Source organism: Drosophila yakuba, chromosome 3R (assembly GCF_016746365.2).
Source record: "Drosophila yakuba strain Tai18E2 chromosome 3R, Prin_Dyak_Tai18E2_2.1, whole genome shotgun sequence".
Classification (NCBI taxonomy): Eukaryota; Metazoa; Arthropoda; class Insecta; order Diptera; family Drosophilidae; genus Drosophila; species Drosophila yakuba.
Window position 1 is genome coordinate 7,452,123 of NC_052530.2, and position 27,979 is coordinate 7,480,101.

Here is a 27,979-nt window from a genome sequence, read left to right on the forward strand (position 1 = left end):
TTTGTTCAGGTGCGGAAGTTATTACCTCCAGGATGTGTTCTCTTCCCTTTCTGGCCAGACTTGCACGTCGACTGGCTGCGACTTCCTAGGTTCCCGGCTTACAGAAAGACATATGAGAAGAGTTTAGTTTCAGTTTAGCACTGCGTGGAGTGTAGCTATTTACCCGGTAAACAACCGCCGTCTACATCTTATTCTGTCGATTTAAAAATTGTTTTCATCACTACACCGCCACCTATGTTTGGAACGACGTCAAACGACGGGCTCCATGTCTTTGGTATTTTATTATCGAAGAGAATCGACATTATCGAAATCAAACGACACTCCCAACAGCCGCAGAAGTCAAAATGGCAACTCGTGAAATGTGTAGAAATCAAGCTGGCAGCACCAAAAATATTGTAAATTTAAAATACTGTAAAAGAGCGTTGTTTTCAAATTGGGATATAGAAAATAAAACATATTGACTTTGGATTAAACAGCCTACAAAATCTTCTAACAAACAGAAAACATATATAATGTGAGTATTTAAGTCCAAAAGTAAACGAATGTTTCAATGTATTAATTAAAAATAATTCTTCTATTGTGCCATGTAGTACTGCAACCGGTTTGGGAAAATCATATATCAGTAATAATTTATTTTCTTAATTTTGTATTTCGATACGCTGGAGAAAGATCGAATAGTTGCCTCTTTTTCCAAAGTAAAATAATAATATACATATGTACATATATACACATTCCTTACCTATGCCATTCCGATTATAACACTACTCGCGAGCTGCCTAAATTTCTGCACTGGTTCGTTCGATACACCGATATTCTGGGAAATCGATTTGGTAATCACGACATCTGAATATCGATACATTACAATTTTTGTAAATCTTGCACATCCCTGGAATTAATCGAGTTAAATTAAAATAACATGGCGTTAAGGTCGGATTACGAGGTGAGCAAAAATAAAGCCTGGATTACAATGAAAACTAAGTTAGTTAAGTGAGCAAATGGTTAAGTGTAAACTGTTGTTAGACCATGACATAGGAACCGAAAAAACCCTTGCCAAAACAAATTGGCCAAGTGAAACGCTGAGCGGGCGTTGTTTTTAGTGGGAAAAATCGAAGCCCGTGTGCGCTGGTGTGGGTGTGTGCGTGTATCTGTGTTGTGTACGTTGCTTTTGGTGTTGTTCTTGCTGCTGCTGCTTCTATTTGTTTTGTTGCTGTTGAAAAAGCGAGAAGCAACGACAACAACAAAGCCGAGGCGACGCCCAACGAAGTTTATTAATTTGTTTGCTGGTTTTCGGCAACTGGAAGTGGAATCGAACGTGAAACTGGGTGCAGCTACTAATCCTATTGGATCTGGCTCGGCCTATATCCGCTTACCTGCTGATCTGTAAAAATAGCGCTTAGACCTGGTTTTTTACTTTTTTTCTCGAATTCGTATTCTCTCTCTCTCTCTCTCTTTGTCTCTCTCTCGCTTTCCTGGTGTGCTTCGTTTTCGTTTCGCTCGGACTTCCACGAAACGCGAGTAAACCCTTAGCTGACATGCGCAATTCCCATTTCCAGGCCGACCAGTTTCCCAAATTTTCCACTTTCCCGGCGCGAAAGCTTTCCGCTTTTCCGTGCCTGGAAATCTTCCAGTTTTCGGCTTACATAACCGGTACTGCTGCCGCCCCTCCCGAACCACGCCCCATTCCGTCGCATCTCGCAGATTTCATTATTGGAATTTCGAGCCCTAGAACCTACCCTGAATAACACGTTTATTTTTCCATTTTCCGTGCTTACCCCCCTTCCGGAATTGGTGTCATTGGGCCCGGTAGTGCGCTGCTAATTACACACACTGCCACATTAGCGTAAATCGACGTACTTGTTCCCGTATTTTTTCTACGTTTGTACGTAGCCCTTTCTTTCCTTTCCCCTTCCCGCCGATTAGTAACTAAATGTCCCACCGATGACGCCACTTAATTACCCCGCAGACGGTAATGAGTTTTTCGCCAGGGTTGTTGTTTCTACCCGGGCTTTCGCTTCTGTTCCTAGGGCTAGACCCCAAATCCTAAGTCCCAACTGCCAGCTCTATTGATTTTGGGGCTTGTCTAAGGGCAGGTCACACACACGCACCACGCATACACACTGGTTCGACGGCCCGAAAGTATGCAAAGCTATGGAGCCAGCGGTCTGATTCCACTCGCAATCCACAGTGGGTTGACATGCAGGAATTTTCTCTTGTACAAGATATTCCATATCAAAATCAGACTTGTTTGTGCTACTTTTGTTTTCTAATATTATATTTGTAGTTATAAAATTAAGTATGAAAACTGTAATTAAACCATTACGTATTTAATATTATAGTTGTATACATATTTTATATTTTGTTAAAATAAGTTATGCAAATTATTTAAAACTCTGTAGGTATACAATTTCGCAAGTTTAATTCTAAAATATAACGCATTTGCCAACGTCTTTTCGAGTGTAATTTCGTTTGACAATATAATAATAATAATATTGGTGTGTAATTATTATAAATTATTCTGTCGGACTGCGATATCTCTTATAACTTAAACTCAGTGTGCTCAGTGGAAATTCTATTATGATTTCACGCACAAATCCGCGTAGAGCTGAGTTATGTACGGGTGTATCTCACACCCCCACCAGCGTCGTGGCTTCATTTTGTATGCTGACTCATGCGCTTTCAATTGAAGTCAATTTAAGAAAGCACATGAAAAATCAAGAAACTACAATCTGACGGTGCTCTAAGAATGTGATAATAAAGTTTTCTTGCTCTCGATGTGCGCTCCACAAGTAAATGATTTGGAATTAAGGGCCAGCCGAAACCAGAACTAGTTGGTATATGTCTGAATCTACCCGTTTATCAGTCAAAAAATGCAGATAAAGCAATTAAGAGTTTATGGGGAAACAGCAAATAGGCTGAATGTTGTGCTTCCAACGTGGGTAATGGCAGGTTCTAAATGCTAGCCCCCAGGACTTGAATACTATCAGCAGTTATCAGCGTTGACATGTAGTACATATGTATGTAGCCAGATATTTTTTACACTCGAACAGACGGGCCTCCTTCTCTATTTGACCAGTTTTACCCGGATCGGAGATTTTAAGTTCGCGTTAACTACTTAACAGATTGGCGATGGCGGTAAAAAGCGACAGCGATAATAATTACAACTGGAAAATACCAGAAAACCGTCTGCCAGAGGCGGTGACTTGCTTTCGGCAATCGAAGCGTGGCAGCAAAACAATATGGGCCGTTTTAATTCAATTACACGCCAATAAAAATCTAATCAACTGACAATGGCAAACCGTTTGAACAGAACAGATCTGTATGGAAAAGACATCTATACTATGTGGCCATCATCAATTGGCAGTGATAATCGTAAGATGTGGAAATTATCACCTCGTCCGTTGACTGTTTGCTGTCACATCCAGCACACAGATTGCACTCGACAAGGACTTCGATTTGTTTCGCTGCGGTGTGATATTTGGCACATGGCTGCCCAGTTTGCGTCAATGGGTAGGGTTTTAATTACTGACGATTGCATAACCCACTGTTAGGGGTCTGGGCCTCTAGTTTCCGAGGTATCTGTAGCTGTATCTGTTCGCTATATTTACCTTTCGTCTGCTTATCAGATAACGCCTGCTCGACCCACACTTGTAGATTAAGTCTTAGAGCTGTACTGTGATTTATTTTCGTTTTCGTTTGTTTTTAAGTTGTTCTCTAGCTGGTAGGTTTCTCAAGGTCCATCGATCATACCCTTCAGGGGTGGCTTTAGTTCGAAGGGGTGGTTTATTGTTCAGCTACCTGAAGTAACTGAGCCGGAGCTCAACAATGGCTCAATTGTTCCTGTTCGCCACCGGTTTAAACGAGTTTCGGGCGGCGAGACGAGATTTGTAGATCTCCAGAACTCTGAATCGTCTTGTGTCACGCACTCAATATTGTCGGAGCGACAACAATTACCGCAATTACCGCAAACGCATTGTGGGAGGAAGTAAACGAGCTGGCCGAGATTAAGCCGGCTTCTGTGGGCAATCTGTAATGCATAGCTAAGGAAATGACATAACTTTCGAATATTACTTTGATTCAATTGCCCGGCAAAATGGGAAGGCACAACAAATGAGTAAACACAAAAAACAGCGGGCGGGCCAACTATTCCGGATCGGATAAATAAATATATATCCCGCTCAAACTCGCTAAAATCGGATTCTGCCGCCACTTTTCCGTGAGATTACTTTAGGCACTGGAGATGGAGATCTATAAAAAAATCTATACCTGCCTGCCATAAAAGCCAAAATCTTGGCATTTCGAAACAGAAATGGAATGGAAAATGCTTTCCAAACGATGCGATGCAGACAATTGAAAGATTGTTCGAATTCTCGCACAAGATACACACAGTTGTATAGTAGCTCAATTGTGTGTGAATCTGTGCCTGTATCTTTTGATTCGCACTTTGCTTGTTGCCCGACGCTCCTTAAATCGTCATAATAAATTTTTATTTAATTTAATGCCTCATATGTGACGACAATATCAGCAATTGCCGCCACTTGCACACACACTCGGCCAGTCCGTAATTTGTTTTAATTTAAATACAATTTAATACGCGCTGCTGGCGTTGCTCTAAAGCTACTTTCGCAGTCACGATCGCGCCCTTTTGGCCAAATGCAAATGCAAACAAATTGAAATAAGTAGCGGACAAACGCCAATTTGGTAGTAGCCGAAAATATCCAGCTCTTCGGAGTCGAATCAAATTATCGCACCGCCCGATAATGAGTTATAATTGTGGTATATATATGTCGGGCAAACAAATAACCGTCGACAGCTGTAATTGGTTTTGGGTTCCGCCACACTTGAGCTGAACTGGTTTGCGTCGTGACCAGGTGAAGTGCGTCAGAGGATGGCCGATGGTTCCGACTGATAGTGGATACCTGATAAGGCGCAACTGATTCGCAATCGACATAATTGGGTATGGTCACCGGGCAACCTTGGTGTGGGGATCTGGGTGGCATTACCTCCAGCAATTCGCTGTTCAGATACCTTTTACCTATTTGTTCACTGTCTTCCAATTAGACGTGCCAACGTGCCACAAATCGCTGGCTTTGACTGTTGCCGCTCAAGTAGGTTAGCCAGCACACTCTCAATTGAGGCTGATTTAGTGCCAAGCGGTTCATTGAGCGGTAGCGCGTGTCAGCCCGATGCACCCACCTAGCCCACTCCGGAACTCTGGAGCAGGTGGGATTTCTATTGATTTGTTGGTGTCAACTATATAGGAAGCGTATGCTTTAGCAGGCGAGTGATGAACATCCTCAAAGAGGTATTGCAATCATTGGATTTTTGCCATAAAATCCAGTAGTTTTTTACTCCTTCAATTGAGTCATAAGTAAATTATTAATGGATCAATGCGTAGAAGCGCAGAACTTTAGGGAGTTTTATATTTGAGAATGTCTAACTATCATTTAACCCCGTTTCCCAGCCTCCAAGCTGACTAAAATATATGTCTTTCACAAGATCTCCATTATCAGCTCGCTTTTATGGAGATGAAGTGGCAACTTGTTAGGCTGTTTTAGGGCCTTGGAGAGCACCCCCAAATAAAGTAGATACACCTATATCTAAAATGTATATGTACTCGCCCTGAGAATGGGAAAAATCACTCAGCAATCCCCGCTGCGCGAACTCATTTGGCCAACATATTGGACGCCCCCCTTAACCCACGACAGCCCCTTTTCCCTGGCTTAGTTTCCAGGCAATGACAAGTGCACACACGCGCTGAATGGGCCATAGAAAATGCTTGTGCTGTACTGACTGGCCGGGCCTGGCTGCTTTGCTTACTTTATTATTATGTATATTTTAATTTTGATTAGAATTTATTGCTCCATTTTCGGACGGGCGGTCTCCGGCGTTTCGCATTACCCAACTGAAACTCAAAGCCAAGCGGTGTCTCTGTATCTGAAGCTATGTATGCCTGTGGCTGTATATGTATCTGTACCAGTATCTGTGTCTATGAGATGGAATAAAATGCGATGAGATGGATTAGGATGTATCCAAGATCTGCCCGCCCACAACGATGCAGCCCAGTCAGCTGCTGACTGTCCGTTCCCGCAAACCGTGAAATCGGATTTACAAGGTGGGCGGTAGGTGGTGGGAGGAGGCTTCCATTGCTCTACTAAATTAAACGTGGAATAACAATTGGTTTTTTCCGGGGCATTTCATTCAATGCTGCCCGCCGCGAGATGCCAGTGACTTTCCTTCATCGTTGTCGCCGTCTAAGGTTTTTCTCATCTTTTTAACTACTGTATGAGCTGGATGGATGGATGGTCGCTTCTTTACAATGGGAATGGCGTAAATTAGACGAGCTATGCTCGTAAATCTATTGTCATAAACGCCTACGAAAAGCGACGAGCAAATTGCTTCGAATGGCATCATAGACTAACTAGAGCCGGACTTCGACTTGGGTTAGGATCGAGTTTATACGCTGCTGGAACGTGACATGATCTGGGAATCAAGTTCATAAACTAGGGGTTATTTTTTATAAGTGTTCCAGATATTCAATACTACATCCGTTTTGATATATCTTTCATTTGAAGTTTTTGATTTTGATTGCAAGCTTTTAAAACTTTTGTTTTTACGTAACTTGTAATGAATTACCCAACATTTCCCTGCCTTGAAACTCATCACGAATCCGTCACCATGCATGACCATTGTGGTCTGTCTGCCATTCATGGCGAGAAAAGACCTCCCGGTGGTCATGGGGGTGGTGGGGGCACACATTTTAATCAGTGCTCAAGTACAACGGCTTTATGGCTCATTCGCTCTCATATCGGGGCACTCGTGATGGCAGTGATTATGCTGCACTCGGACTCGGACTTTCTGTCGCCGTCGCCGTCTCTGTTTTTTTCTGGTTCTGACAGGGTCCAGGTCATGAACGCCATTATGCAACCGAATCGAGGACCGCCACCCACTCGCATCGGCGGGGGGTCGCACTTGCCAATGGCAATTAGCGAACTGGCCAAAGTTTTCGCTGCAGGCTGCCAAACCAACTTGCACGCTTTTCCCCTTTTCAAATGCAAAGTGTGAATGCAACTTCTACGAACTAAAGTGGAACTTTCCGAGCTTGAACTCTCAAAAGTCGTCCGACAAACCATGGGTCCAAGTCCCCAAATGTCACATAACAGATTTTATAGATTTGATATTTTGTTGCTTCCCCTGAATTTACCAGTATTTCATTTGGGATATTTGGGATCAAAAGCTTAGTTTTCTTTCAATATTGGCATCTTAGCAAATCCAGTAGCTAGTTGATTTTGACACAACGCAAATTTGTAAAGTCATGAGCGCTGCTCGGCCTATTGGTTTTGCCTAAAAGTCATAATTGGCAAGGGAATAGACTCTTTTAACCCAGCTTTTTTAGCACAACCAATAACCGCAGTCATTGCATATTGATTTTTCAGGTGGTTGGCATTGAATTTCCCAAAAAAATAGGCACCGACACGTGGCAGGTGACAGACCAAATTAAGTTTTTCCGGGGAATAGAATATCGGGGATTGAATGATCGATGGACGAAGTTGGGAGACGTCACGCAGACCGGTCAACCTACGGTCAGTAGGCTTGGCTACGTGGAACCCTCGTCAGTTGACCATTTGTCAGCTGAACTCATTGCCGTGCGCTTGTGGCGCTGCTCTCCTTTTTACATAAGTAAATGTTCACGGGCGACATGTGTGTCCATGTATAACCCGGCAATATCTGGGCGAAAATGTTATCTATGTATCTCAACTTCCATTCCGGTTGCCAAGTGTTTTTCTTTTTTTTTGTCGTGCCATTACATAAGTGGATATTGTACGCCAGCGATAGATGGAGAACTTTTGGCGTACACAACTGGCCTACACGGTCACTCAAGTCGGCATTTGTTTATTTACTCTGGGTCCATCTCTGCACCTCCCTGTAACATGAAGCCAAGTTGATGACCCACAAATTGAGTTTGAGTTCATCTGGCCGGGACACTCCTTCAGCGTATATCACACGCGATTCGATAAGTTGATAAAACGTGCACGGTTCCGGCCAGAAATCTGGATGCCCCCAGTAGATCGATAGGGGAGTCATTCGGCCACCCTGCGCTCCAGAAAACCAGAGACTGAAACTTTTCCCGCTGCTTTAGCTGGCACGATGTCTTATATTGATTTTTCGTGGGATTTAATGCACGCAAAAAAAATAAGCTGGGAAGTTCATCGAATACCATACGGTGCTCAAAGAAATATATCTAATAAATGGTCTCATTTAAATTAAAAAAACTTTCCTATCAGCTAAGTGCCAAGCCTAGCATATGGTTACAATTTTTTTATGATAAGAATGAATTTGAAACACTTTCAAAGTCTATTGGAATGTTTCAATCATCAGTTTAGAATTATTCTAGTGTATTACTTACTGAACAAGTGCGTATCCATGTGATTTGCTTGTGTCTCTGTGTTGGCAGCATTACGTGTAATTAAACTCGAGTTACAAGGGACTGGAAATAGACTCAAGGTCCGAAAAGGAAATTACTTGAGTCCTTAAGCCCTAAGCCAGTCGTGGTGTCATTTTACCTGCAACCCCGCCACTTTGCCTTTGAATGCGTTAAGTAAGAATAGCAAAAGCTTAATATTAGTGGTAGGGGCACGCTAAGTGGATTCGCATGTGAAACCTCCGATTCGTAGATTCATATGGGGATATGATTTTCGTAACGTGCCACATTGATCCACCAGTTTCGGGGGAGGTTTTCTGGTTGGCTCCGGGGGTTGTCCATCTGACTGAATGTTAAAAACGGGTCTGGGTAATTGTCAACACTTTTGGGGGGATGGGTACAACTGGAGTGACGTCATGCAAGGGCTCGAATAGGCGGCTGTTTCGAAATGCCAAAGTTGTTGGCCTGCCCTTTTTATCAAACGCTTTGTTTTCGTTATACAATTTATGTAGATATTCGCTCTCTCTCTCCCTCTCTCACTCTCTCTGGGAACCCTCCTTCGCCCTTGCCACCCCCCATTTTTCTGCCCGCTGCCCCATTCTCCGCCGCCGTCGCTCTCCAACTGACACACATTCCGCCGCTCCGGGCTGCGCAGCCAACCCCTTGCCTGCCTCACTTGTGACACTGCCATAGATTTTTCGGCTGGAAAGCTCTCCGCCGCTGTGCACTTTTCGCACGAGAGGCTCCACTCGCAAAAAAAAAGTGAGCACTAGACTTTAAAAATTCGTGATGAAAATTTATTTATTCCACCGTTTAGTCAACAGTTTGGAGAGTGAAATATTTCTCTTTTTTCAAACTATTCGCCATTATTTTTTTAAAGAGAACCTCGTTGCAATTACTGTTTGAAATACGCAGATAAGAGTTTATTACTCATTTTTGATGCGACATGAAACGTATACTGAGATGATGAATCATATTTAAATTTACAAGCTCTTAAGCTCAGACTAATGATAAAGACAACTAAACTAAAGCTATGACATTTCAAAAAATTTAGGTCACATATAATAATAGGCATATAGTTGTAGGCGTTTGTGGCAATCCCCAATGTATACCCGCACATTCATGGTTACTTTTTCGCCGAGTGTAGGAGAGCGTTGGGCCGCGGTGTAACATCTGCTAGCGAAAGCTCTCTGCCGACGTCGGCAGAACAGAATGTTCTATCCGAGAATCGAGAAAGCTTAACCACTCGCGACGCGCCGAAAAGTTTCAGTCGAACGTCGAATCCGAACTGGGAAGGTCCAACTGTGACAGCAGCAGCTATCTCGTCTCTTTGTCGGGTGGTACAGTACAGCTCTGCTCCCCCGCCGCCCGCCCGCCCCCTCGGCGCTGGTGTGTGCCCGCTGCTCTGCTTACACAATAACTGTGCATCGATTGAGTCCAGCTTCAGCGAGAAGAAAAGCAGCCCAGGACTAACTCTCGTTCGACATAAGAATAAAAGGATATTACGTTTGCGAACAGCAGTCGTGTGTGATCAGTATTTGTTGTATTTCTCTCGTTCCAACGCGAATCGGTTCTAGTGCTGAAAACAAGTTCAATACTGCTAACGGGGTAGTTTTCTGCGAAAGCCCCCAAAACACAATACGCAACGCCAAGCGCAAAAATTGTGTAATAGCACCCAAACGTGTAAAAGGTAGAACAAAATAAGAAAGCATAAAAGAAAAAACGAACAAACTGAAACCAAGAACTTTCCATGTCTGCTCAACTGCAGCGCCCACCGACAGCCACCACCCCCCTTTGGGGCGTCGAGAAAACGACAACGTCCTTGTACGAAATCGATTTTTCCAAAACTTCATGCCTGGCGTAATGGATATATACATTTGTAACCATCTGAAGAGAGAATCGGAGATCGAAAAGAACTGTGTGACCAGGCATTTAACCTTTTTCCTTTTCCCTGGGGGGAAAATGGAAGATGGACATGTAGAAAATGCATTTTTATACGCATTTGACAGTGTTCGAGTGATCTAGAGTGATTTAGTGTATGTGCCATAGCGAGACGAATATGCTGAATAATGTTTTTCCTCCTTTTTGATTTGGCATTCAATTTGGCGTTCATGGCAAGCCAAACGCATGTCCGTCCGATTGTCCGTTTCCTCCGCATCGCTTTCGCCTGACGTACTTTTGTGGCAATGAAATCGTTTAGATTCAATTGCCGCGATTTACATTTTGGAACAGCAGTAATTTCCTGGCCACCCCACACGAATGAGTGGATGTAGCGAGCCAGCTACATACATATATAGAGCGTTTTGGGCCCCCCGCCTGGCGATTTCATAATTCCGCACACAGCATAAAAAAAGGGGGGCACAGGAAAAATCTTGGAAAATTTTCCTGCCGCTCTTTTCGAGCTTGCGCCCCAACGGCTCGCTCCCAGTCCGCTGTTTACCGTTAAGCTCGCTCACTTTCGAAATTCTGTCTCTCGCTTTCTCTCTTGGTCTCTCCATCTGCCATGTGCCGTTATTCGGCATCCTGGAAACTGCAGCTCGCCTGCATTTCCATACACACACTCGCTTCCATCGTCCACTTCCACAAAATTTCCCGTGACTCCGTGGCCTTCCAGCGGTCCACTTGCTGCTCCACCGCCTCGTCCTTCCAGCGGCCGCGTATCCTGTGGATTGTTGCATAAGCTCGAGTCGCTTTAACCATTTTCGCCTCTATTAATTTCCCCTTTTTCAAACTTTTAATTTTCTCATTTCAGTTTATCAAGTTTTTATTTTGTACTCTGTTAAACGTGTTTTATTTGCCCCAACCGTTGTCGTGCCTTACATTATTATTTGTTGATCGTTTTACCTGTCTCGCCTCTAATAAGTTTAAACAAGAATCCGCATAATGAGTGGTCAGGTGGGTAATCAAAACTGACGAGTTCAGAAACATTTTATACACTTAGGTATATTTTCCCATCAATTGTAATTTACCTTGACCGCTTCTAGCATGATTTATTTAAGTTAACTTTTATGGAACAGCGTTACATAACCTATCCTTGTCCTCTTAATAAGTAGGGAAACGTATAAGGCACGCTATAGGTCTGGTAAAAAATATGGTGGTTGGGGTTTTTATAGAAAGCAAGCAAAACGTGCGAAAATTAAGCAGACAATTAGCTGGAAATTGTTAATAATATTTAAATTAAACACTTGGGCAACTGAGATCATTAGCGAGTTCTGCTCATCTGGCGTTTCAGTCTGCGGATAAAAAAAAAATAATAAACAAGTCGGGTGAAAATGCATTTCTCAGATACTAGAGATGCCAGACACGATGTGTTATCTTGCCCAGCCAAACTGGTTTCTATTTTCTTTTTTTCTGGTACTATGAAGAGGGAAAAACGAACCTAGCAAAACAGTTTCGATTTCCCAGTCGAATGCATTGTGTTCTATCAATCCGAATCAGACACCTCAACGATTGAGCTGCCTCAATCTGGTTTGAAACTGGTTAAATCCAAACTTGCACTCACCTGCCGGCTAATGCACCTTCGAATAAAAGCGATATGTCGACAAATTCGCCCGATTTCTGGCATACACATTTCCCTGATACTTTTGTATTTGCACTTTTTTGCATTGATTGAACAATTAGCGCGTCAATTCGATGCACAGCTCTTTCCCTCCAAATAGTCGACATGTTGTAAATTGATATTCAAGTTCAAATGCCAAATGGTTTGCGGCGAAATGTGTGCATACCGTTTTGTTCTATTCGGCTTAGGGGAACACATTTTAGCTGGAGCGCGGCAACAGATACAGATACAATTGTATCTGTTCGTCTAATTGGCTCGCTGGCAGCTCACAATTCGCAGTTTTCAGTGTTCAGTTCTCAGTTTGCTATTTTCCATTTCACTGGCTTATGTAAGCTTCTCTGCGGCTGACCGCCCATTGTCGTATTCTGATTCATATACCTATATACACGTTATTCTCGCCTCGAGCTTCATCCTGGACCCTATCCCAATTCCAAACCCATACCCCTGGTTCCACATGCTGTGCCTCTTGGCATTGTTTCGGATCAATTGAAGCATGAAAAGCCCGATTAAGTTGAATTAATGTGAATAGAAAAATCAGAATTCGCTGCATTGTGGGAAAACCCGGCGCTTTCCGCCCACAAAGTCATGGTTAACAATTGTTTGGTACTTAGTACTTTCTAGGCAAGGTAGCATGTAAGCTTAAGATAGTATTATCACTATGATACATTCTAACCCGTATCTTAACTTTAATCCTCCCATCAGATTGTTTAGCACTTGAGAGGGAATCTTAGAACGAGGGAAACCAGCGACGCAAGATTAAAGATACGAAAGCAGATCGATAGTCGTTTGAACACTTGTCATAGTGCGTAAGCCGAAAAGTAGGGAAACCCTTCAGTAGCAGGCCCCTAGACCCGATTATCTCGATTCGATTTATTTCATGCTGCCAAAGCGGCCTCAATTGAACCAGAAAGCCCAAAACCATCGAAAAAAGAAAAAACATGAAACCAAAAGCACATACATATAATGAAATTAAATAAATCAAGACACGCCAGGCCCGAAAAAGCAAAGCCAAACAAAGCGTAAGGTTCTCGAATATGTATAGTCAGTATACCCGCAAGTTGGCTGCCATGTGAACGCGACAGGTTTGCGTTCTCGCTTTCCCCTCGCCCTCGCATTCATTAGTGTATACATACTTTCCTCTCGAGACATACGTATTTTTAATTAATTTGATTTGATTTCCTTCGACCCCTTCGTTTTTGCATGGCTAAACAAACAGTAGCCTATGTGTGTTTATATTGCATTGCATATCTCTTGAGTTCTTTTGAGTTTCGCTGACGGGTGCGCTCTTCCCTAGCCTTTTTGTTTTGTTTTCTTTGTTTTTAAATAATAATCATAATAATAATAGTGAGTCACGACGCACAGCAGATAATGCTGCCCGATACAAAACCGAGTCGAATTTCGGGTACCGCTTGCTGGAAAGCCTTTTTATTGGAAGTCTATGTATAACACATGATTCATTGTCCTTTGGCAGCTTGGCCAGTTTTCCATTTCCTAATGGCGCTGAATCATCAAACCAACTGTGTGTTGCCAGGCCAACAAAATCCGCAATCCCCGAAACGCCTTTAGTTTTAGCTCAGAGTTAATATGCATCATGACCTATCATATTAATGTTTATATTAGTGTTACATAAATTGATTTGTAGTGTCTCTGTTTATCCATAACATATTTATCATATATTTGGTTATTCTTTAGTTATCTTACTTGCTACTCGTTAGATCTGGATCTGGTAAAGTGAAGAAATTGAGAAGATTAATAAAAATTGTAAATTCTAGAAACTCAATTTGCGACTTGAAAAAAATATATATCTAATTTAGCCTTAACTTGCATTCAAATAAACATGATTAGAAGTGAAATAAATACTGCTTTTTCAAGTATTGAAGTAAACAAGTCTGATTTATCACTGTAACAAAAAAAGTTTTAAGTTCATGAACATCATCTATCACATTACCAGAACCAAATCATAGCTTACTTAATATAATAGCCATATACATACATACATGCATAGTGTACGTCTTGCAATTGTTTATGCTCGTTTTTAGTTTTGTTCGATTTTTGATTTTTATCTCTTCCCCGTTTGAATACGTTACTTGTTCGCCCATCATCGACATCATCAATCAAACACCACCCAACGACCGACCCACCAACACTGAAACACCCATACTGAAACCGAATCCGAATCTGAACCCGAACTCGAAACCCATACCTTCATGTGCGTAGCATGGGAGGGCGGACTCTTATCGAGTCGCCACGGTTATAGCCACCGATGACGACAATCGCACAGCCGATGGCCAGTACAAGGTAAATCGAATTTTCCTCAGCCACACACTGCCACACATTCGTATCTTTTCATCCACTCTATTTACGTTTTTCATTTCTAACACAGCCCTATTCGATTTTAAGCGCTTTACTAACCCACTTCGTTACCACCGATTTCCCTTTTTCCGGCTTATAATTGCACATATTATATATTATATTTGTTAGACTTGGGCATGCATCCAATGGCATTTACCGAGTGCAGTTGACATTTAGAAATCTCTGGCGAAATGCTTACAGAGGCTATAAATAGCTATAATTCGCTATGTATAACGATGGCCAATAATAATGTCAGAAATATGGCCATTTTTGATTTTCTCTGAGGTTATTTTCGAGACTTTGTTTATTTTTCAATGAAATATTGTCTGGAATTTGTAGTACTTATGCGACTCAGTTTTTTGACTAACTTTAAAAGTTTTTCAAATGAACAGGAGTTCAACTTTTTGCGTGTCTTTGCTTTGTTTTGCCTTGATTGCATGGCAACCCCAACAATGACGTCAGGGAGCAAAAAATCATTGCCCGTGCGTCTTGAAAAGAGAACACTTATAGACACTGTTAAAGATAGAATGCCAGACACTAGACAGCTGCTAAGATTATATATAATATATCTTTTGAATCCATTTATATTTTATTTCGAATTCTTTTTCTTTTCTTTTTTATGGCCAATTCAAAGGCTTTCGAGGTCAACTAATGCATAGTAAATCTTTATATTTTTAGCTGCACTATAGGAAAAGTTAATTTTCATTCATTTTTTTGTGTTCATGTTTAATTTCTTTGTTTTGCATACGTAACATATGTGTAGGAACAAATGTTTGTATAATTGCTTGATCTTTTGTTTTGTGCACCTCAATTCATTTACGTGCTCTTCTCATTTCGGTCGGGAGCGTCATTTAGCGCGCATTTTGCATGCCTTAGATTACTAGAGCTCTACGAATCAGCGCTCGTTTTGAATATTCTCACGCTCGAACTCATTTCGGAATGGGTTCGCCGAAATCTATAACCACATCCTCGTGCACAGGTTGGGAAAATCACTTGACCAGTTGTAAATTAGTCGGGTAAGTAGCTAACAACGGGTGCCGGTAAAACTGATACCTAACTGATCCCTAAAATCTGATGGTAAACGGTACTGTTGAACTATTTTAAAGGTTTATTCCGTTTCCACCCCTTTGGTAAACTCTTCTCTTCACTTCTATCTTAACCAACCCAAAACTCCCTTGCGGTACTGAATCCTCTACGCCTTATCAAAGGCTTAACCAAGGCATGAAGTAAATCGAATTCTGTGTCGGCTTATGGGTCTATTGCTGCAGTGCATCATTACCTTCAGCCTCTAACATAATTATCTGTCTCCATTCAACAGTCAAGACGCAAGATGCCGGCCAAAGTTAATAAAAAGGAGAATTTAGATGATCTCAAACAGGAGTTGGATATCGATTTTCATAAAATCTCTCCTGAGGAATTGTATCAGCGCTTTCAGACACATCCCGAAAATGTAAGTGCACCATTTGAGGGAATGGTATCCCATCCGACATGTGAACTGATACGTCTCTGATCTTCCGCAGGGTCTAAGTCACGCCAAGGCCAAGGAAAACTTGGAGCGCGATGGTCCTAATGCGCTGACGCCACCCAAGCAGACGCCCGAATGGGTTAAGTTCTGTAAGAACCTGTTCGGTGGCTTCGCCATGTTGCTGTGGATCGGTGCTATTCTCTGCTTTGTGGCCTATTCTATCCAGGCCAGCACCAGCGAGGAGCCGGCCGACGATAATTTGTATCTGGGTATTGTACTTTCCGCTGTCGTCATCGTGACGGGCATTTTCTCATACTATCAGGTAGGTGTTCCCCAATCTGAGCAGCTCAAGATCAGTTTACTAACTGTGGTGTGCGTTCCGCAGGAATCGAAAAGTTCTAAGATCATGGAATCGTTCAAGAACATGGTACCCCAGTTCGCCACCGTCATCCGCGAGGGCGAGAAACTCACGCTGCGCGCTGAGGATCTCGTTCTGGGCGATGTCGTTGAGGTGAAGTTCGGCGACCGTATCCCCGCTGACATCCGCATCATCGAGGCGCGCAACTTTAAGGTGGACAACTCCTCGCTGACCGGCGAGTCGGAGCCGCAGTCCCGCGGTGCCGAGTTCACCCATGAGAATCCACTGGAGACCAAAAATCTGGCCTTCTTCTCCACCAACGCCGTCGAGGGCACTGCCAAGGGTGTGGTCATCAGCTGTGGCGATCACACCGTCATGGGCCGCATTGCTGGTCTCGCCTCCGGTCTAGACACTGGAGAGACGCCCATTGCCAAGGAGATCCACCATTTCATCCACCTTATTACCGGCGTGGCCGTGTTCCTGGGCGTCACCTTCTTCGTGATTGCCTTTATTCTGGGCTACCACTGGCTGGACGCTGTCATCTTTTTGATCGGAATCATCGTCGCCAACGTGCCCGAAGGTTTGCTGGCCACCGTCACTGTGTGCCTGACCCTTACCGCCAAGCGTATGGCCTCCAAGAACTGTCTGGTGAAGAATCTGGAGGCCGTGGAGACCCTGGGCTCCACATCGACCATCTGCTCCGATAAGACCGGCACCCTCACCCAGAACCGAATGACGGTCGCTCACATGTGGTTCGATAATCAGATCATCGAGGCCGACACAACTGAGGATCAGTCGGGTGTTCAATACGATAGAACCAGCCCTGGATTCAAGGCGCTCTCTCGCATTGCCACTCTCTGTAACCGTGCCGAGTTCAAGGGAGGCCAAGATGGTGTCCCCATCCTCAAGAAGGAAGTCAGTGGAGATGCCTCCGAGGCTGCTCTGCTCAAGTGCATGGAACTGGCTCTGGGCGATGTGATGAACATTCGCAAGCGTAATAAGAAGATTGCCGAGGTACCCTTCAACTCCACCAACAAATACCAAGTGTCCATCCACGAAACCGAGGATTCCAACGATCCGCGCTACTTGCTCGTAATGAAGGGTGCTCCCGAGCGTATCCTGGAGCGCTGCTCTACCATTTTTATCAACGGAAAGGAGAAGGTTCTGGACGAGGAGATGAAGGAGGCGTTCAACAATGCCTACATGGAACTCGGTGGACTGGGTGAGCGTGTGCTCGGCTTCTGTGACTTTATGCTGCCATCCGACAAGTATCCCAACGGCTTTAAGTTCAACACCGACGACATCAACTTCCCCATCGATAATCTGCGTTTCGTCGGCCTTATGTCCATGATTGATCCCCCCCGTGCTGCCGTGCCCGATGCCGTTGCCAAGTGCCGCTCGGCCGGTATCAAAGTCATCATGGTTACCGGCGATCACCCGATCACTGCCAAGGCCATCGCCAAGTCTGTCGGTATTATATCCGAGGGCAACGAGACCGTCGAGGACATTGCTCAGCGCCTGAACATCCCCATCTCTGAAGTGAATCCCCGCGAGGCCAAGGCCGCCGTCGTCCATGGCGCTGAGCTCCGTGATGTGTCCAGCGACCAGCTGGATGAGATCCTCCGCTACCACACCGAGATCGTCTTCGCCCGTACCTCGCCGCAGCAGAAACTCATTATCGTCGAGGGTTGCCAGCGCATGGGAGCTATTGTGGCCGTGACTGGTGATGGTGTCAACGATTCTCCCGCTCTAAAGAAGGCTGATATCGGTGTTGCCATGGGTATCGCCGGTTCCGATGTGTCCAAGCAGGTAGGAAATCAGATTATAGTGATAAAAATTGGGCGGAGTAAAAATATCACCAAAATTGGGCATTAATTAGGAAGTTTTATAATTTCAAAGCAACATAAATTAATTTGCATATGAGCGTGATATTTTTCTTATTCACACATGAACGATTACATATTACCATTCAAAGGATTTGGTTTGAAAACGCGTTTAATGTTTTTCATTGGGGAAAGTACAATACAATTTTCCTTTCTGCATGAACTAATGTTTTTGGTTTATGACACTTCTGTAGTAAGTGAAAGATGGTGCAATATGGATTTGATGTATTTTGCTTATCAAAATGCCTAAATAAATTATCTAAATGCTCCTGTGTAGGCTGCTGACATGATTCTGCTGGACGACAACTTTGCCTCAATTGTGACTGGTGTGGAGGAGGGTCGCCTTATCTTTGATAACCTGAAAAAGTCCATCGCCTACACCCTGACCTCCAATATTCCCGAAATCTCGCCCTTCCTGGCCTTCATCCTCTGCGACATACCACTGCCACTGGGAACCGTGACAATTCTGTGCATCGATCTGGGCACTGACATGGTAAGTTTAGACCTCCGCCCCGAACCCAAGCCCCATCGAAGTTTAAAGTTAAAGTTGCTATTAAGTCAGTATCATTCGAGCAAGTTAAATATAAAAGTTGAGCCCATCCCAGTTAATAGTTAAGAATTAGCATTTTTAACACCCACTCTGAACGTAAATTGTGCGGCTGACTGCACTGACGATCAGATTCCTGCCATATCGCTGGCCTACGAGGGACCCGAGGCTGACATCATGAAGCGCCGGCCGCGCAATCCGGAGATCGATAACCTGGTCAACGAGAGGTAAACGCGCTAGCCTCCGCTCCGATGTAGATCCAGCAGCTCCGGCTAGAAATCAACGCTGTGCTAGGCCCTCGCGTAGCTTAAGTGCTCTTAATCACGTCCCGAACTCTAGCTACCCCCACAGGTCTAGGCCAAAATCGAACTGAATTGAATTTATGGAATGTAAATTGTTGCTAATGTAACTACCTGCCATAATCCAATACCTAGGTGCCAGCCATTTCATTGGCCTACGAACATGCCGAAGCCGATATTATGAAGCGTCCGCCACGTGACCCCTTCAACGATAAATTAGTGAACTCAAGGTGCCAATCAAGTCAATTTATACCCCACACTAATACACACACACACACTCACCAACTCACTAACCTTAACCTTTAAAAGGATAAGTCAAGACTGAAGTAAAGAAAAGCGCAAATCAAGAGAAAAACCATATAACTATAGCATATGTCTTATGTGTATGTGGCTGGATTGTAATAAAATAAGTTGGCCAGAACGAAGGCAGCGTAACCATTTAACAATGCCGTTGACTCGTTTATGGCTTACTAACTACCCAACTAACTATTAAGAATGTTATCACTCGTACATACATGCCCACCACAACAGCTTTCCTCTCAGATCTCATCTCTGTAGCATATGTCCATTCGGTGGCAGATCCCTCGTCATGCATATACCATCTATACATAACAGCATCAGCTATGTACATTTCAAGTATAAGTCCATTTCCACCTTTATTGAGTTCCTCGCAGAGAGTTATATATACATGTACATGTACAATTCAATCATCCCGACTTTGAATACCTCGCCCAAACGAATTTTGAATTCATCTGCCATACTCTAATGCTCTAAATGTTAATATGTGTGCGTCGTATATTGTTAATCTCTCACAAATATATAATTCAGATACATATCGCTCACGACTTTCGTTTTGTGGTGTAACTAACACTGAGTTAACCGTAAGATTCACCCCTCGACGTTATTTGAATTGGACAAATTGATTGGCATTTGTAATGGATTTTAAGTTTGTACAATTTGGCAAAATTTCAATATCAAAATTAGCATTTGCACACGATTTTTATCAACTAACCCAACCGAAAAGAATGGTTTTTATTTCATGATTTGACTCGAGAACTTACATTAGCTTATGTTTAACTCTGTTCGTCACTCCACACATCAAGCATTGTGCCCAATAAGTCTCTGCAGCCTAAGTTTGATTTAAGAGGGGGGGATTAAGTTATGCAATCTAGTTTATAAGAAATATACCCTTATAAACCAGCGTCGCCCCACAGCACAGCGGATTTTTCAGGGTTTCGCAGAGTTCAAGGAGAGGAGTTTATGTTTCCATAATTTATCGTATTTAATTTAATTTATTTTTTCCACTTTAACCAACTACCAACCGATTATCCACAACCACAAACGATCGTTCGCACGTTTAGGTGCCAGCCATATCCTTAGCTTATGAGACGGCTGAATCCGATATTATGAAACGCCAGCCGAGGAACCCCTTCCAAGATAAACTGGTCAACGAAAGGTAAAGTTTCGCTCCGTGCTGCTATCGAATCAATTACAACATTTACCAGAACAACCAACAAACAACTTTCAATCAACCAACCGAACAACAGCAAGAACCGAATTTCTATTTAACGTAAATGACACATATCCGAACGCAAATCAAGATTTTGCATATTTTGCTACTCTATGAACCACCAAATAATTCCTTTTTGTCACGCAATGAAAAGCAAATTGAATAGCATTTAACTGAATTTCTACTTTGGTCGGCCAAAGTCCTTAAAGCAAGCTAAAATCAGTACGCTTTCTTTCTATCCTAAAAGTCGAAGATAATAAAATCATTTTACTCTATTTTTAACCTATATTATCTATTATCCGCTATATCTCTGTCTTTCTATATACTAACTAAAATATTTTAAAATAGCTTAAGTACTCCTTGGTTGAATGTTGATTATTTGGATAAACTCCACCAATGTTTTCCATGTTTTATGTTAAATGTTTCATTTGGTAGCTTTTCTTTGAATTCTGTTCACTGTTCTCTTATTTAGTTGAATATTCTCAAGATTCTTCTAGTCTCTGATATTTCCATTCAGATAGTATGAAGTAAAGTTTAAAGCGATTAGTAATTTTAATTGAACATACATAACTATAAAACTGTTAGTAAATCAAGGCGTGTTCTTAGTAAATTCGTTAAGTTTGTTTCTATAAGCTGTTCCTGAAAACACACTTAAATCCGGACCTGACCTAAATAATTTTTAGAAAGATCTTTATAAAATACTTAAAGTATATGTTCTTATTTTATTTTCTTCATATGTATGACATTTTGTAAGATTTTTGATTTGTTTTGCAATATTGCAATATATCGCATTATTGTACGCTGATAAATGTAACTACATACATATATTTATACATAGCTACTATTTTTTATATAACCCAGAAGAATTTTTTAATCTTTTTGAGTTTTAACTAAAGAAGACACAAGGAAGAACAACTTTATCGGATATAATACTCTCAAATATTTTTGCACTCGAAATATTTAGAAACTGTATATTGGATTAGGAGTACATGTAAATCTTTTTGTTATAGCAATGAAATCAGTTAGTTTTCCTTTCACTTCTCTGCTTAACTTTGGTAACCTTTCGATCTCTTTATCACTTTCTCTCTATATCTAGAACGATTCTTAAGGTGTTATGAATTTCCGTTTTGGGGCTTAAGCATTTTTCCAAAGATATATTAAATTATATTTTCCGGATTCGAAAACATTCATAACATTGATAACTTGGTTTAATTATTTTAGATTTATGTTCTACTGTAGAAGCTCTACAGATATTTGTTTGTTTTTTGAATGAAGATCCTTTTATTTGTGGTGCGAAGGTAAGTGGAGATCATTTTGATACCTGAAGACTGTGGCTCTAGCTCAAATCTGAGCTATGTTTTTGTAGAACTAACGATAATTGGATACTATATCAATACAGATCTTTTCCATCTTAGTTCCTAGCACTATGCTAGAGCAGGCCTATTGTTAATTTAGTGAGTCTGTATATTCTATGACATATATACGTTTCTACGTATGCTACACTCATGTTACGGTAGACGAATCTTCGGTCTCGACATCAATTCATTCATGAATCTCCTATTACAAGGGTCAATTCGTATCATTCAGCACATTATATCAATCAATCAGACAAGAGTTTACCCTGTATTTTTCTCTACCAACGCTCAGTCATTCATTGACACGTCTTCTTTTGAGTTGTAGTTGAACGACGCTCACACAAATCTCCCCCCAACTCAATCTGAAAACCAGGCTAAAACTGTCCTATAGTAATAATGATACATGTATAATGATTTAGCGCAATTTAAGCTCTAATCCATTTTTGTACACCCCATATCTGTGCATTTACTATTACCTACTATTTACTATATATCGATTTTACTATTACTACTGGGTGCTCTATGCTCTTTTTTGCCCTAGACTAGTTTTAGCTTCGTAAGTACGCGGGAGCTAAGAAAAAAACACTATAAAATGCAATAACAAATGCCACATGTTGGTATTACTTGACACAGACTCCCGCCCTCCCCTCAGATCTCTATCTACCTACTACGATCTATTAGCGATTATTAATTAGCGTATAAAGAACAAGTATTTATTACTCGCCCGCAAGCATACTTATATAAAACTTTTATACAAATATTTTATATATATTTGTAAACTTTAACCAGATTTTCCTTTGTATTTCCCTACATTCTTTCGACTCTTGTTATGTCTTTCTTTTGATTATCAAACAACCAACTAACAATTGCAACTTGCACAAATACCGATAACCGAACAATCAATAACCATTAATTGCCATATACCGCAAGATTCCGGCCATTTCACTCGCTTACGAGCAAGCCGAGAGCGATATTATGAAGCGTCAGCCGAGAGATCCGTATCGCGACAACTTGGTGAACCGCAGGTCAGGAAAACTTAACGCTAAGGTCTTACAAAAAAACAAAACTCCAATATCCAAGTGTTAACCGTCTTTTAGTTGATTAGTTATGAAATAGAAAATGAACAAACATGCAACCATATTTTACGTTACCAACTTTGAACTTTGATTGATGTGCTGTGGTCGCGTTTCTTGCATCGTAATTTGACCAAACAAGTAGATCAACCGATCATTAATCCGTCAAAAAATGCAATCGAACGAATGCTAAATTCCAAATTTCACCCAGAAACTTTTGCGACTGTTTGTTCGTTTGCTGATGCGTTCATGCGTTTCTACATGTTTAAATTTCAACTCCACACTCTTGAACGTAAAAAAAACAATATTTATTCCACAGTTTTCTGTTTTACATAGTTTTCTTTCGTTCCAATTTCTATGTGACCTACTTATAATTTGCTTTCTGAAACTCTTAATGTGGAATGAAAATATCTTTCGAATATTCAAAAAACCAACAAGTTTCTAAAATTTACCCACCATAAAAGAATCCGTTTTTATTTCCAACCTATTTTACTTAATTTCATATAGAATAATCCCTTAATGTATCCCCCACTTAAATTCCTAACTCTAAGTGTTACAGTTGTGGTGTATTACTCGCACAACAATCTTTGATCCTTACATACACTTGTGTATGTTCAAACTATTGAGGAACTAAATTCGTATTGAATCTGAAAGTGTGTGTTTTGCAAACTGTAGTGCCACTAAGAAAAAAGCCCAACAGCTGCTTCTAGAGAATTTGGCAATGTTAGTTCAAAGGAAAACGCTCGCTCGCTCAAACGCTCACCTGCATAAACAATAAACAAAAACAATGTACACGACCCATACAACAAACAATGAAATATAAGGTGGATATATTTCCACAAGCTCTTAGACAAGCAAAAGACTGAACCAAACAAACAGAAACAAAAAAACCACCAAAATGAAGCTTCTGCCGTTACTCTTAGACCAGTTAGTGCGTTACTTGTAGCTGAGTTTGTTCGAGCCAACTACAAAACGAAAATCGCTTCAGTTGCGTTTTAGATACACCATATGATCGTTATATACCAAAGCTATATCTCTAGACTCGTTTCGAAATCTGGTTCCAAGTTTTCAAGTCGTGGTAAGTCTAAATGTGAGGGAGGGTGTCCTGAAAAAAATAGGTAATACTTGAGAATCTAACAAGAATGGCAACGGATAATAATTTGTTATGATTTTCTTGTGTGCAATTATCTTACGTGTTTATTACTCTTAAGTTTGTGTTTACGTGTAAGTTTATGATTAAGCTTTTGTTTTATGTTTTATGTGATTTCGATCAAATCTTCCTTGAACGTAAGTAAACCAAAGGTTGTAGAGTTGCACTCGCCTGTCGTAGTCATAGTGGCACGCTTTAATGTCCTGCAAGTTTTAAATGTATGTCCTCTATTTAGACCGCATGATCGATTAGCACTAACAATACCTTTGCTTTTCACATCCACATCCAAGGCAAAGTGTAAAAAAGCCAAACAATGTAATAAATTCAAACAATTCTACGCCATCACGCTTTCTATCGAGAGTAGACTGTACGATTTGCTTTTACGCGCTCTTGAAACTAAATCGAGATTTGCCTTGACACTTTCCACGCTACATAGAGTAACATTTTAAAACCACTAAATCTAAACGATAAACATCCATTTGCTTAAACAATCCATAAAAGAGCTTCAAGGTAAAGTGGCACTAACACCAATCTAACCGACTAGCCCCGAGTACGAATTGGTACTCGTATCGCGGACTGATCGGACATTTGCAGTCCTTGGGCAGGGTTTTTGTTTGATATCCTCCCTAAGTGTTTTGTGTTTGTTGTGCGATTTATCCTTTGGTTCTATCTTTCTGTGTGCTACCGTTAACCGCTTAATTTAAAGCATTTGTTTCTTATAAGTACCCCGAACGTCCGTCTTTAAAGTTCTACGACAAACAAAAATCCTGACCAAGCCGCGCATGTTCCTGTTTTCTTCAGTCCGATGCCCGAAACTTTACCGCTAGCCAAACTGTAACGAGAAGTGTCTTGCGTCCTGAAAAAAAACAAAACCAAACCCCACACAAAAGAAAAAGTGTAGCCTGCCTCTGAGAGTTGTCTAACGAGATCTGCTTATTTCTCCCAACTTCCAACTTGGTCCCGCCCATTTAACTAATCCAGGTTGATTTCGATGGCCTATGGACAAATCGGCATGATCCAGGCCGCCGCCGGCTTCTTTGTATACTTCGTCATCATGGCTGAGAACGGCTTCTTGCCCAAGAAACTGTTCGGCATTCGTAAGATGTGGGACTCGAAGGCTGTCAACGATCTTACTGACTCCTATGGTCAAGAATGGGTAAGTCGACACTCGTTTTGGCACTTCAATTTATTTAAAATACTGTTATAACAGCCAATGATGAGTTGGAAAGTAGTAGCAAAATCTAACAATAAATGGGATATATAATAAATTCATTTATCTTTTACTCTTATAGACCTACCGTGACCGCAAGACCTTGGAGTACACCTGCCACACGGCCTTCTTCATCTCGATCGTGGTTGTGCAATGGGCCGATCTGATCATCTGCAAGACGCGACGTAACTCGATCTTCCAGCAGGGCATGCGTAACTGGGCTTTGAACTTTGGCCTCGTCTTTGAAACCGTGCTGGCCGCGTTCCTCTCGTACTGCCCGGGCATGGAGAAGGGTCTGCGCATGTACCCCCTGAAGTGAGTGGTCCTGTAAAATCCTCAGGGATCGTTTTATATAATTGACTTTCCATACCCAAACTATAGACTCGTCTGGTGGTTCCCGGCTATTCCATTTGCGCTGGCCATCTTCATCTATGACGAGACCCGTCGCTTTTACTTGCGCCGCAACCCCGGAGGCTGGTTGGAGCAGGAGACCTACTATTAAACACCCACACTGCTACACTCCCACACACAGAGCCACATGCCCACACACGAACACACACCACAACAAAAGCAACCAGGAACACCCACAAACAACACCTACAAACCATGGAGAGCAACAAATAGAAATGTTTATGAACCACAAAACCCACGAAACCCACAAAAGCAACACAACCACAGTAATAGCAACAGCAGCAGCAACGGCAAAAACAACAGCAAAAGCTACGGCTACAACAAGCTACAGCAAGAACATATTACAATATATTTTATTTTTTTAATTTAATTATTTAAAGTAAACGAGGATAAACAAAAATGCAAGCGATAATTATTTTAAACATTAAGTAAATTTAAATTATAAATTAAAGCTAAAAATAAGATTTAAATAAAGTATAAATGAAAATAAAACAAACAACAAAAATGAACAACAATTTCGATGAAACACCAATCACAACCAGACAAGAACAACAACAAGAAAATCAACCAGTAACTAAGCAAAACAGTAAAAACATCTTTTTAGTAAAATTATTAACGTAACGAGAACTGGATGAAGCGATTTTTATCGTAACAATAAAAAGATCCCAAAAAGCTAACACACCCATACACACGCACTCACAAACACACACACACACCGATACACAACGCATGACGAGACAAAGTATATAAGAAGTTTAGAGAAATTATAAAACGAAGTAAATAAAAAAGTAAATGAGGAAAGAAAACAATGAAAACCCCTAGCGTAGTTACCAAGTAAGCCGTGAAAAGTAAAGCCCAATAAAAACCACAACAACAACAACAACCAAAACAAAAGAACAGAAATTAATTTGCAAAACTGGAAACTTGTGTGTAAACGCAGCTTAGCGCAGAAGAACGAAATATATATATAAACAGAAGAAAAACCACAAGAAATGTGAACACGACGAATATAATTGTTTATATATATACACACATATATTATATGGAAAAATTTGATTATATAAATGGAGCTATACAATACACCAAAAACCAAAATTGAAACCATAACGAAAGCGACCGATCTGTACTTGGCACTATGCCGAGGTCCGGAAAGGGGTCTCCGAGCGATGTTTGGGGCACTGCCGGTCTAGAATTTGTTAAAATCTAAAGAAAAACCAACTAAATGTTTAATAATAAACCCCTTAAACCAATTGACATGCAATATTATGCTTTGTGTGCATTTAAGCCCAAAAGAACCGATGCCGAGATTCGGTGGGGTTAAGTCCCCCGATGTCGATATCGAGATTCAGATACAGATACCATTACCGATACCTAGGCCCAGAAGGAAAAGATAAAACCTAATAAAACTAAAAACTAAATTCAAAAGAAAACAAAACAAAAGAAAAAGCGCCCACAAAATAAATGTTTGTAAGTTTTACACGGCACAGCGCCCCAAAATGGGGCAAGCCCAAGGCAGTATTCTGTTTACCTTTTCTTTGATTGTTTTTTTTTATCGCTTTCCCTGCCCACACACGCCCCCCCCCCCCCCCCCAAAAAAAAGAAAAAACAAACAACGTGAACGGTTGAGCGGTCAAATTGTTGGTCATTACATTGAAGTTCGACGAATTAAACAGCTTGGCATTGTCGTAATCAAATGAGTGGGTCTGAAAAATCGGCTCGGGCTGCCTAATTGAGAATTTCAAGTTGTGAATTGTGAAAAGTGGATCAGACAGCGATTATAGGATGTTCAATAAGCTCGGCTAGACCGATAAGATCACACCCACGCTGAGAGATACGCCCAGACATTCGAGTTAACTTCGCTGCTGTTTTCGTTTAACCAACTGTCTTGTTTTCTAACTTAGTGAAGATGATCATTAGCATTGGGGATAACGATAATTATGGCATGTTAGTTATGAAAGAAAATGAAAACTAAACAAAATTATTATTATTAGTTGTTAACAAATTATATTGAGTAATTAATAATATTGATCGATGGATGCTGATGTGAAAGAGATATGATACTAAACTTAAACGAAGCAAAGCAAAAACCAAACGAGGACAAAAACAAAATATAAATAACTCATAATATGGACTACAAATATTTATAAACAAATGCAGAATTATATAAACGTTCGATGGTAAAAGCAAGAACTTGAAGCAAAACAAAAACCACAACAAATTTGTCAACAACACGCAGAAGTAAAAACTTGCATGTAACAACAAAACAATGAGAAAACATTTTTAATTTTTTGTTCTTTCGCCCTCCGCTGTAAATGTATTTGTAGATTTAAACAATGATTAAAATAAAAAACTACATAAATAAAACTTAAAAAACAAATCTATATGTTT

At 41.2% G+C, this 27,979-nt stretch overlaps 1 protein-coding gene across 7 annotated transcripts; it reads left to right on the forward strand.

Annotated features, from left to right (window-relative positions):
• Window positions 1-925: 925 nt before the first annotated feature.
• On the forward strand, window positions 926-27,968 carry LOC6535874 (sodium/potassium-transporting ATPase subunit alpha). Of its 7 annotated transcripts, none has more exons than XM_039376729.2 (10): window positions 926-940; window positions 12,681-12,780; window positions 15,649-15,780; window positions 15,851-16,117; window positions 16,181-17,962; window positions 18,314-18,529; window positions 19,018-19,112; window positions 24,952-25,126; window positions 25,263-25,495; window positions 25,562-27,968. In XM_039376729.2, exons 3-10 carry the CDS (start codon window positions 15,661-15,663, stop codon window positions 25,680-25,682), a joined length of 3,009 nt encoding a protein of 1,002 aa, XP_039232663.1. In that variant the 5' UTR covers window positions 926-940; window positions 12,681-12,780; window positions 15,649-15,660; the 3' UTR covers window positions 25,683-27,968. The 7 variants fall into 7 exon arrangements, with proteins under 7 accessions (XP_039232663.1, XP_015047409.1, XP_015047408.1 ...); XM_015191923.3 differs by lacking the exon at window positions 926-940 and adding an exon at window positions 9,702-10,109; XM_015191922.3 differs by lacking the exons at window positions 926-940; window positions 12,681-12,780 and adding an exon at window positions 9,702-10,109.
• The last annotated feature ends 11 nt before the right edge of the window (window positions 27,969-27,979 follow it).